Source organism: Anolis sagrei, chromosome 9 (assembly GCF_037176765.1).
Source record: "Anolis sagrei isolate rAnoSag1 chromosome 9, rAnoSag1.mat, whole genome shotgun sequence".
Classification (NCBI taxonomy): domain Eukaryota; kingdom Metazoa; phylum Chordata; class Lepidosauria; order Squamata; family Dactyloidae; genus Anolis; species Anolis sagrei.
In genome coordinates this window covers 32,332,143-32,344,451 of record NC_090029.1, presented here as the reverse complement: position 1 = coordinate 32,344,451, position 12,309 = coordinate 32,332,143, and the positions used below count along the sequence as shown (strand labels likewise).

The following is a 12,309-nucleotide window of genomic DNA, read 5'->3' as shown; positions in this document are numbered from 1 at the left end:
ATGTTATGACTTTTTTGCTGACTATAATATTTCCTCTATTATCACAAGGGGTTTATGGTACCATGAAAGCGGGCAAGAAGAGACTAACAAGTTCCAAGAAGTAATTCAATTACTGAACATTCTGTTTACTATTCCCACAATAAGAACATAGGAAGCTGCTTTTATACAGAGTGAAACCACAGGCCTACCCATCTCAGTGTTATCTATATTGGCTTAGCTGTAGAACAATGTCATTGATGGATTAGCATTAAACAAGCCTTAGGTGTGTCGGCAATCTCTTCAATTGCTCTGGCATGGACAGAAGTATACTCAGAGGTTAAGATCTTCTGGGGAGGCCCTACTCTCGATCCCACCTCCTTCGCAGGTGTGACTGGTGGGGAGGAGAGACATGGCCTTCTCAGGGGTGGCCCCTCAGCTATGGAACTCTGTCCCCAGTGAAATTAGATCAGCTCCCTCTCTCCTGACATTCAGAAAGAAAGTGAAGACATGGATGTGGGACCAAACCTTTGGACAGTAATCTTCAATGCACTAAGTTACTATGGGCCAGTGTAATTTATGACTGGAATGGCCCTGGAATATGACTTTGGATTTTGTGGTTTTAATTAATTGGTTTTAAGATTGTAATGCTTTAATTATTTGGTTTTAATGTATATGTTTTGTTTTAATTTATGTATGGCTGTGACGCAGCTAGTTAGTAGCCAGCTGCATTAAATCACTACTGACTAAGAGGACATGAGTTTGAAGCCCAGGTCAGAGTGAGCTCCCAACCATTAATAGTCTAGCTTGCTGTTGACCTATGCAGCCTGAAAGACAGTTGCATCTTTCAAGTAGAAAATGTAATTAATAATAATAATAATAATAATAAGAAGAAGAAGAAGAAGAAGAAGAAGAAGACTTTATTTATACACCGCCACCATCTCCCCAAGGGGACTTGGGGCGGCTTACATGAGGCCAAGCCCAATAGTACATCAGAACAAATATACAACATAAAATACAGACAGTAGAATATAATTTAAAAAATACAAAAACAATATAGATGAACACACCAAACAATATAAAATAACAGTAATTGTACAGGGTGAGTTGCAAGAATTACAAGTTTAAAAACACTGGGTAAACAGGCCAAGTAGTGTATCTAAACAAGGATCAGAGGGACAAAAATGAAGTTTAATTGCACTGAAAGGTAGAATAAAGTGCTTCAGAGGACATTTTATGCAGGGTTTGGTCAGGATCAGGGGTTATTATTCATTCATTGAAAGCACACTGGAATAGCCAAGTTTTCAGATTCTTCCTAAAGACTGCCAGAGTGGGGACTTGCCTGATTTCTCTGGGGAGCGAGTTCCAAAGCCGGGGGACCACCACGGAGAAGGCCCTCTCCCTCATCCCCACAAGTCGCACTTGCGATGGGGGCGGGAGCGAGAGAAGGGCCTCTCTGGAAGATCAAAGAGATCGTGTAGGTTCGTAAAAGGAGATGTGGTCATGAAGGTAGGCAGGTCTCAAACTGTTCAGAGCCTTGTAGGTAAGAACCTGCACCTTGAATTGGGACTGCAAAATAAACAGCAGCGAATGGAGCTCCTTAAACAGGGGGGTTGACCGCTCCCTGTTATTGCCACCAGTTAGTAATCTGGCTGCTGCTCATTGGACCAATTACGTTTCCTGGCCATCTTCAAGGGTGCTGGGGTTCAGCCTGCGTGTGAACCTGAACCTGATTCTCTGATTGTATTTCCTGATGCAACTGAACAGGCTACTGAACATGTAGTTTTCCCTGATGGTTTGGAAACTGTTGATTCTGAGGTCAGTGGCTTGGAAAGTGAAACTGCACAGCCTGATGAGAATGTTTCAGATTCAGGCGGTGATAGCTCTCCAGAGGAGCTAGCACCTGCCTTTTTTAATGAGGATAGAAAAGGACAGATTTGGAAAAACAGGAGTGAATCGCAGAGTCTGCGAAGGTCAAGCAGATTAAAGGAAAGGGAGGCACAGGCTTCAAAGCCTGGAGGCGTGTCCCGAAACAGTTTCTTTAGTTTTAAGTGTCTCTCCCCGGGCCGTCTCGTTAGATCAAGCATTGTTTAGACTGAGGCAATACCTTGGCAGATTTCCCATGTCCCACGGCCTGCATTCCCAGAGGCTTCTAGTTTCCAAGTACGGTTAGTGAAATGCTAACAGGTTCCAGGCTTTTATAGTATTGCTTTTGGAATTTTGATCTAGTTCTGAGATATTCCTGACTGCTGAGTTTTACTGTGGATTTTTGACTTTGTATTTTCCTCTATTTTGTAACCATTTTTCATCAATAAAAAGGGATTGTGTTCGATTTTAGCCATTCTTGTAAGCCGCTCCGAGCCCCAGGGGAGTGGCGGCATATAAGTTCAAATAAGTTCAAATAATAAATAAATAAATAAATAAAATATATGTGGCATAAAACTGTGTCTTTTTTTGGGGTGAGAAGGGTGGGATATTAATGCAGTAAATAAATAAATATATCAAGGATTTTCATATTCATTTAGCAGCTAGCCATGATTTAATGTTATATCCAAACTAAGCCAACCTAACCTAGCTTTAGAAGAACTATCCAAGGTGCTGAATCTCTTTTGGAAATGGAGTTCATGGCACTAATACCAATTTTAGTATATGTGCTGCCAAAGCGAGCACGTCATGGCACTCATACAAACTGCAGGACATCTCAGCTTCTCGTTGTACAGTCTATAACAGTGTTTCTCAACCTTCCTAATGCCACGACCCCTTAATATAGTTCCTCATGTTGTGGGGACCCCCAGCCGTAAAATTATTTTCGTTCCTACTTCACAACTGTAATTTTGCTACTGTTATGGATCATCATATAAATATCTGATATGCAGGATGTATTTGATGAAATACACAATATGCCCAAATTTGAAAAATGGTGGGGTTGAGGGGGGAATAACTGATTTTGTCATTTGGGTATTGTAGTTGCTGGGATTTGTAGTTAACCTAAAATCAAAGAGCATTCTGAACTCCACCAATGATGCAAGTGAACCAAACTTGGCACACAGGACTCCCATGGCCAAGAGAAAATACTGGAAGGGTTTGGTGGGCACTGACCTAGAGTTTTGGAGTTGTAGTTCACCTACATCCTGAGAGCACTGTGGACTCAAACAATGATGGATCAGGACCAAACTTGGCATGAATACTCAATATGCCCAAATGTAAACACTAGTAGAGTTTGGGGGGAAATAGACCTTGATATTTGGGAGTTGTAGTTGCTGGGATGTATAGATCACTTACAATCAAAAAATATTCTGAACCCCACCAACAATAGAATTGGGCCACACTTCCCACACAGAACCCCCATGTCCAACAGGAAAGACTGTGCTTTCTGATGGTCTTTGGCGACTCCTCTGAAACCCCCTCGCGACCCCCCTTGGGGTCCCGACCCCCAGGTTGAGAACCACTGATCCAAACCAAGCCAACCTAACCTAGCTTTAGAAGAACTATCCAAGGTGCTGAATCTCTTTTGGAAATGGAGTTCATGGCACTCATACAAACTGCAGGACATCTCAGCTTCTCGTTGTTCAGTCTATAACAGTGTTTCTCAACCTTCCTAATGCCACGACCCCTTAATACAGTTGTTCATGTTGTGGGAACCCCCAGCCATAAAATTATTTTTGTTGCTACTTCACAACTGTAATTTTGCTACTGTTATGAATCATCATATAAATATCTGATATGCAGAATGTATTTGATAGAAATACGCAATGTGCCCAAATTTGAAAATCAATGGGGTTGAGGAAGGGATAATTGATTTTGTCATTTGGGTATTGTAGTTGCTGGGATTTGTAGTTCACCTACAATCAAAGAGCATTCTAAACTCCACCAATGATGCAACTGAACCAAACTTGGCACACAGGACGCCCATGGCCAAGAGAAAATACTGGAAGGGTTTGGTGGGCATTGACCTTGAGTTTTGGAATTGAAGTTCACCTACATCCAGAGAGCACTGTGGACTCAAGCAATGATGGATATGGACCAAACTTGGCACAGACACTCAATGTGCCCAATGTGGAGTTGGGGGGGGGGGGGGGATAGACCTGGACATTCAGGAGTTGTAGTTGCTGGGAGTTGTAGTTCACCAACATCCAGAGAGCATTGTAGATCCAAACAATGATGGATCTGGACCAAACTTGGTACAAATACTCAATATGCCCAATTGTGAACACTGGTGGAGTTGGGGAAAATAGACCTTGACATTCCGGAGTTGAGTTGCTGGGATTTGTAGTTGACTTACAATCAAAGAGCATTCTGAATCCCACCAATGATAGAACTGGGCCAAACTTCCCACATAGAACCCCCATAACCAACAGAAAATACTGTGTTTTCTTATAGTCTTTGGTGATCCCTCTGACACCCTCTCACGACCCCACAGGGGTCCCGACCCCCAGGTTGAGAAACACTGGTCTATAAGATATGCATTAGTCTATAAATATGCATTATAAATTATATCAATTGCTGAAAAATAAACCAACATATATAAGAAGTAGATTGTCCTCTCATATAGCTCCATGAATGGAAATAGTGTAGAAGTATGACAACAAGAGAAAAATTCCATTTCCAATGTTATTATTACCAGGCAGGTTACAGGTTACAGCAGGCATGGGCAAAGTTTGGTCCTCCAGGTGTTTTGGACTTCAACTCCCACAATTCCTAACAGCGTTAAGAATTGTGGGACTTGAAGTCCTAAACACCTGGAGGACCGAAATTTGCTCATGCCTGGTTTATAGCCAAAAGAAAAATCTATAATCATCTATCAAATAGTGCCACAAAATATATTTAAAAAATTAAAAATTAGAGGTATTGGTATCAAAATATCAAGATACAATACTACATTTTTGCTCTCTATATTTCTTATGAAAAACAATTAATCTTATGAAAAATAATTAGTCGTTTGATCCAAAGCAAAGCATAACTAAGGCAGCCCACCTTCGTAATAGGTGCTTCAATTGTCATGGAATGTATCCTGGCCATCGATGAATGCCTTCTTTGTGAACTGCCTATCAGGAAAAAATGAAATGAAATCAATCATCTGTAGGTTGTTGTAGGTTTTTTTCGGGCTATATGGCCATGTTCTAGAGGCATTCTCTCCTGACGTTTCGCCTGCATCTATGGCAAGCATCCTCAGAGGTAGTGAGGTCTGTTGGAACTAGGAAAATGGGTTTATATATCTGTGGAAAGACCAGGGTGGGACAAAGGACTCTTGTCTGTTGGAGCTAGGTGTGAATGTTTCAACTAACCACCTTGATTAGCATTTAATTCTTGGCAGTGCCTGGAGCAATCTTTTGTTAAGAGGTGATTAGATGTCCTTGTTCGTTTCCTCTCTGTTGTTGTGCTGTTCTAATTTTAGAGTTTTTTAAATACTGGTAGCCAGATTTTGTTCATTTTCATGGTCTCTTCCTTTCTGTTGAAATTGTCCACATGCTTCTTGTGGATTTCAATGGCTTCTCTGTGTAGTCTGACATGGTGGCTGTTGGAGTGGTCCAGCATTTCTGTGTTCTCCAATAATAACCAATCATCAAACAGTGATAGCTTATGATAATCTATGTACATTTGCCTCATCCTCTGCCATCATCATCATCATCATCATCATCATAGTGGAGCCCACAGTGGTACAATGGGTTGAACCTTTGTGCTGGCAGGACTGCTGACCAAAAGGTTATTGTTTCCTATCTGGGGAGTGAGGTGAGCTTCTGTCTGTCAGCTCCAGCTTCTCATGTGGGGACATGAGAGACGCCTCCCAAAGGATGGTAAAACTTCCTTCCTGGGGGAATCCTTTGTTGGGAGGTGTTAGCTGGCCCTGATTGTTTCCTGACACCTCCCAACAAAGGATTTCCTCTGGCAGGAAGCAGCCAGGTTTGAAGCTGCAAGGCTATTCAGTGCTAATCAAGGTGGCCAGTTGCAACATTCATACCTGCCTCCAACATACAAAAGTTTTCTCTCCCACCCTGGACCTTATTCCACAGATATGTAAACCCCACTTTCTTAGTTTCCAATAGTCCTCACAACCTCTGAGGAAGCCTGCCATAGATGTGGGCGAAACATCAGGAGAGAATGCTTCTGGAACATGACCATACAGCCCGGAAAACTCACAACAACCCATAAATAAGTAATCTGACACAGATAAGGACTTTAAGGAAGTCCTTACAGATGGTCAATTCTCTCACAACAAAAGTGACTTGCAGTTTCTCAAGTTGCTCCTGACATGAAAAAAAAAATCATTGACTTGGTTTTGTTCCAGTCTGCAAGAAAATGCAAATACGTACCATCGCTGCCCCGAGAAGTGGTCGATCGGACATCTAAAGACCCTTTCCTCCTGTCTTTATGCTTGCAACTCTGGTTATCTATGGAAACAAGGAGACATCCTATTATTATTATTATTATTATTATTAGATACACAACAAGATGGTGATGATGATGATGATTATTATTATTATTTAATACACAACACAGGAAACAAGAATACTATGTTGGCTTCTATTGTAAGGGCACCTTGAGTCCACTCCAAGGTGAGAAAAATAGGAAATACGGTAAATAAAATAAATAATAAATATTTTGTATTCAATCACACATGTTCCAATGAATCATCTGAGCAATGGTGTTGTGCCTCTGCTTGTAGTCCGTCTGCGTGATCTTCTTGCGTAGATGCCTCCAAGGTCATGTAGCTGGCCTGATTGCATGGAGTGCTGTTACCTTCCCGCAGAAGCAGTACCTATCAATCTACTCACATTTGCATGTTTTCAAACTGCTAGGTTGGCAGAAGCTAGGGTTAACAGCTGGAGCTCACCCTACTACAAAGATTTGAACTTCCAGCCTTTTGGTCAGCAAGTTTAGCAGCTCAGTGGTTTAACCACCGAGGGCTCAAGGGCCTAGATATTCCAAAATATATTATTATTATTATTATTATTAGTAGTAGTAGTAGTAACACAACAAGATGAGTCCACAGCAGACGCTCTGCTGGCTGTTATATTGGATCACACATCGGACACTTCCCAAGTGTCTAGGACTGTGTGATGTATCAGTGAATAATGTGTGCAGATCCCAGTAAGGTGGCCTTTTGCAGCTGGCAGATGGTAATCTTGTCAGCGCCGATTGTGTTTAAGTACAGGCCAAGGTCTTTAGGCACTGCACCCAGTGTGCCAATCACCACTGGGACCACCTTAACTGATTTGTGCCAGAGTCTTTGCAGTTCGATCTTTAAATCCTCATATTGTGTCAGCTTTTCCAGTTCTTTCTCTTCAATCCTGCTGTCACCTGGGATTGCAACATCGACAATCCATACTGCTGGCTGTTGTATTGGATCACACGTCGGACCCTTCCCAAGTGTCTAGGACTGTGTGATGTATTGGTGAATAATGCGTGCAGATCCAAGTAGGAGCTGACAGATGGTAATTTTGTCGGCACCGATTGTTTTTAAGTGCAGGCCAAGGTCTTTAGGCACTGCACCCAGTGTGCCAATCGCCCTTGGAACCACCTTGACTTCCTAACTGTGAGAGCAGTTAGGAAGTCAGCAGTGGAACTCTCTGCCCCAAAGTGTGGTGGAGACTCCTTCTTTGGAGGCTTTTAAACAGAGGCTGGATGGCCATCTGTCAGGGGTGCTTTGAATGTGATTTTCCTGCTTTTTGGCAGGGGATTGGACTGGATTGCCCAGGAGGTCTCTTCCAACTGTACGATTGGCAGGAAAAACGAAATGCAAAGATACAAAATGGGGGATGCCTGGCTCGAGAGCAGTACGTGTGAAAAAGATCTTGGAGTCCTCATGGACAACAAGTTAAAAATGAGCCAACAATATCATGTGGCGGCAAAAAAAGCCAATGGGATTTTGGCCTGCATCAATAGGAGCATAGTATCTAGATGTGCTCCCCATGCTCTATTCTGCTTTGGTTAGACCACACCTGGAATATTGTGTCCAATTCTGGGCACCACAGCTCAAGAGAGATATTGACCAGCTGGAATGTGTCCAGGGGAGGGCGACTAAAATGATCAAGGTTCTGGAGAACAAGCCCTATGAGGAGCGGCTTCAGGAGCTGGGCATGTTTAGCCTGAAGAAGAGAAGGCTGAGAGGAGATATGATAGCCATGTATAAATATGTGAGAGGAAGCCACAGGGAGGAGGGAGCGAACTTATTTTCTGCTTCCTTGGGAGACTAGGACGCAATGGAACAATGGCTTCAAACTACAAGAGAGGAGATTCCATCTGAACACGAGGAAGAACTTCCTGACTGTGAGAGGTGTTCAACAGTGGAACTCTCTGCCCCGGAGTGTGGTGGAGGCTCCTTCTTTGGAAGCTTTTAAGCAGAGGCTGGATGGCCATCTGTCAGGGGTGATTTGAATGCAATATTCCTGCTTCTTGGCAGAATGGGGTTGGACTGGATGGCCCATGAGGTCTCTTCCAACTCTTTGATTCTATGATTCTATGAGGAGGAGGAGAATAAGGAGGAAGAGGAGGAGGAGAAGGAGAAGGAGATGGAGAATTTGAGGACAGGTTGCTGAAGGAGAGAGATTGACAAGCTGGAATGTGTCCAGAAGAGGGCAACTAAAATGATCAAGGGTCTGGAGAACAAGCCCTATGAGGAGCGGCTTAAGGAGCTGGGCATGTTTAGCCTGAAGAAGAGAAGGCTGAGAGGAGATATGATAGCCATGTTTAAATATGTGAGAGGAAGCCACAGGGAGGAGGGAGCAAGCTTGTTTTCTGCTTGCTTGGAGATTAGGACAAGGAGCAATGGCTTCAAACTACAAGAGAGGAGATTCCATCTGAACACGAGGAAGAACTTCCTGACTGTGAGAGCCGTTCAGCAGTGGAACTCTCTGCCCCGGAGTGTGGTGGAGGCTCCTTCTTTGGAAGTGTTTAAACAGAGGCTGGATGGCCATCTGTCAGGGGTGATTTGAATGCAACTTTCCTGCTTCTTGGAAGAGGGTTGGACTGGATGGCCCATGAGGTCTCTTCCAACTCTTTGATTCTAGGATTCTATTATGTACAACAACCAGGTGAATTTTTAAGGAATTTTGATCGATTTTCTTTATACAAATTTGCAGAAACCAACCTGTCTGGGACTCTGCTTGAGCTGTGTCAGCCTGCAAATCAAGAAGGGGAAAAAGACAAAATCAGTCAAGACATGAAGCGTGAAAGCACCTTCCCCTGCTATCAATTAAGTTATATCACCTTTCCTGCTTACCTTGTTGACGTCATTGCATGGTCTACTAAGAGACACATAGTGTCTAATCTTTCTGTAGGGAAAAAAGTGGATAATAACATATTTTGTCACTTCAGATTGCATCTCAAATTCTCTTAAGATGTGAATCTTTAAAAATAACAATCAAGCTCCTTCAATTAATTACATCAGAGTTTAAAAACTATAGGATTTGTGGGTTGTTGTAGGTCTTTCGAGCTGAATGGCCATGTTCTAGAAGCATTCTCTCCTGACGGTTCGCCTGCATCTGTGGCAAGCAACCTCAGAGCCTCACAACGTCTCAGGATGATTGCCACAGATGCAGGCGAAACGTCAGGAGAGAATGCTTCTAGAACATGGCCATACAGTCCGAAAGACCTACAACAACCCAGTGATTCCGGCCATGAAAGCCTTCGACAATACATTAAATAAGATTTGTGTGCTAAATCATTAAAGAAAATTAATTTCTTAACATTAAAACATTAATAGGAAATGCAGTATTTATTGGTAATATCAATCATTATCAAAACATGATTAAAATTAGATTGAAACCCCAATTAAAAATGAAAACAGCCAATAATATCTCCATCCCATTTTCAAACTACTTTGCAAAGTAATGAAAAAAGGATTAACATCATCAGCAATTAGCCGTCAAAATAGCAAAGGTTTTCCCTTGACATCAAGTCTAGTCGAGTCCGACTCTTTCTAAGCCAAAGAGCCGGCGTTGTCCGTAGACACCTCCAAGGTCATGTGGCTGGCATGACTGCATGGAGCACTGTTACCTTCCAGTCGGAGCAGTACCTATTGATCTACTCACATTTGCATGTTTTCGAATTGCTAGGTCAGCAGAAGCTGGGGCTAACAGCAGGAGCTCACCCCACTTCCCGGATTTGAATCATCAACCTTCCAGTCAACAAGTTCTGCAGCTCAGGCGTTTAAACCACTGTGCACTGCAGCCCCATCCGGATAGCATATTTTAAATCGAATTAGGGACAACAAATTAACCCTTTAACATGTAGGTTTTCCCTTGACATCAAGTCTAGTCGAGTCCGACTCTTTCTAAGCCAAAGTGCCGGCGTTGTCCGTAGACACCTCCAAGGTCATGTGGCCGGCATGACTGTATGGAGCACTGTTACCTTCCAGCCGGAGCAGTACCTATTGATCTACTCACATTTGCATATTTGCAAACTGCTAGGTTGGCAGAAGCTGGGGCTAACAGCAGGAGCTCACCCCACTTCCCGGATTTGAATCACCAACCTTCCAGTCAACAAGTTCTGCAGCTCAGTGGTTTAAACCATTGTGCCACTGCAGCCCCATCCGGATAGCATATTTTAAATCGAATTAGGGACAACAAATTAACCCTTTAACATGTAGGTTTTCCCTTGGCATCAAGTCTAGTCGAGTCCGACTCTTTCTAAGCCAAAGAGCCGGCGTTGTCCGTAGACACCTCCAAGGTCATGTGGCCGGCATGACTGTATGGAGCACTGTTACCTTCCCACCGGAGCAGTAGCTATTGATCTACTCACATTTGCATATTTGCAAACTGCTAGGTTGGCAGAAGCTGGGGCTAACAGCAGGAGCTCACCCCACTTCCCAGATTTGAATCGCCAACCTTCCAGTCAACAAGTTCTGCAGCTCAGTGTGCCACTGCAGCCCCATCAGAATAGCATATTTTAAATCGAATTAGGGACAACAAATTAATCTTTAACATGTTATTTCCAACGTTTGTATTTTGGTGACTCTATCCAAACGCACACAATAGATTCAGTTTTCTGTATAATCTTTAATAGACTCTATACCAATACAACATGTTGATTTTCAGGCTTACCCTCCCTGTCCAAAGACAGGTATGATCTTCACATTTTGTTGTATGCTCTCTCCATTTTTCTTTTTGGTGTAATAAGTTCCTTGCCATTCCTGTGGATGAGATCCAAGGGTAAATAAGAATGATGCTCAGGCTATTACAGCATGCAGACTACTCTCAAAGTATCTACAAGTCTATCTTCATACATTCTTACAGTTTACTTAATATATTCTCCGCATATTTCCTTTTTGAAGAAGATTGTATCATGAGAGATTCCTTCCTTTTATAAGGGATTCCTCCCTTCAAACCACATGAAGGTATGAGTGCATATAAACATGCAAAATGTGCCACTGTGCAAAGAAGCCTGGACAACGATCATCAGACTATACTCGCATCTTGGTTAGACCACACCTGGAATATTGTGTCCAATTCTGGGCATCACAATTCAAGAGAGATATTGACAAGCTGGGATGTGTCCAGAGGAGGGCGACTCAAATGATCAAGGGTCTGGAGAACAAGCCCTATGAGGAGCGGCTTAAGGAGCTGGGCATGTTTAGCCTTCAGAAGAGAAGGCGGAGAGGAGGCATGTTGACAAGCTAGAATGTGTCCAAAGGAGGGCAACTAAAATGATCAAGGGTCTGGAGAACAAGCCTTATGAGGAGCGGCTTAAGGACCTGGGTATGTTTAGCTTTCAAAAGAGAAGGCAGAGAGGAGACATGTTGACACGCTGGAATGTGTCCACACTAGGGCAACTAAAATGATCCAAGTGTGTGGAGAACTTGCCCTATGAGTTTCCAAAGAAGGAGCCTCCACCACACTCCGGGGCAGAGAGTTCCACTGCTGAATGGCTCTCACAGTCAGGAAGTTCTTCCTCATGTTCAGATGGAATCTCCTTTCTTGGAGTTTGAAGCCATTGTTCCGCGTCCTAGTCTCCAAGGAAGCGGAAAACAAGCCTGCTCCCTCCTCCCTGTGGCTTCCTTTCACATATTTATACATGGCTATCATATCTCCACTCAGCCTTGTCTCTTTTTGATGTATTATTTCAAAATGTGAGTGATCAAGAGAGCTGGGTTGTTGTAGTTTTTTCGGGCTATAGGGCCATGGTCTAGATGCATTCTCTCCTGACATTTCGCCTGCATCTATGGCAAGCATCCTCAAAGGTAGTGAGGTCTGTTGGAACTAGGAAATTGGATTTATATATCTGTGGAATGACCAGGGTGGGACAAAGGACTCTTGTCTGCTGGAGCTAGGTATGAATGTTTCCACTGACCACCTTAGAATCATAGAATCCTAGAATCAAAGAGTTGGAAGAGAC

At 43.0% G+C, this 12,309-nt stretch overlaps 1 protein-coding gene across 2 annotated transcripts in view; it reads right to left on the bottom strand.

The window, feature by feature from the left end:
* Window positions 1-12,309, bottom strand: part of PDE8A (phosphodiesterase 8A) — a 181,998-nt gene that overhangs the window by 19,370 nt on the left and 150,319 nt on the right. For both annotated transcript variants that reach the window (XM_067471427.1, XM_067471428.1), the window contains exons 9-13: window positions 11,019-11,107; window positions 9,197-9,248; window positions 9,065-9,095; window positions 6,288-6,365; window positions 4,951-5,021 (exon numbers count right to left, since the gene is read on the bottom strand). In XM_067471427.1, the coding sequence (XP_067327528.1) occupies window positions 4,951-5,021; window positions 6,288-6,365; window positions 9,065-9,095; window positions 9,197-9,248; window positions 11,019-11,107 (321 nt within the window). The remainder of the gene's footprint in view (window positions 1-4,950; window positions 5,022-6,287; window positions 6,366-9,064; window positions 9,096-9,196; window positions 9,249-11,018; window positions 11,108-12,309) is intronic.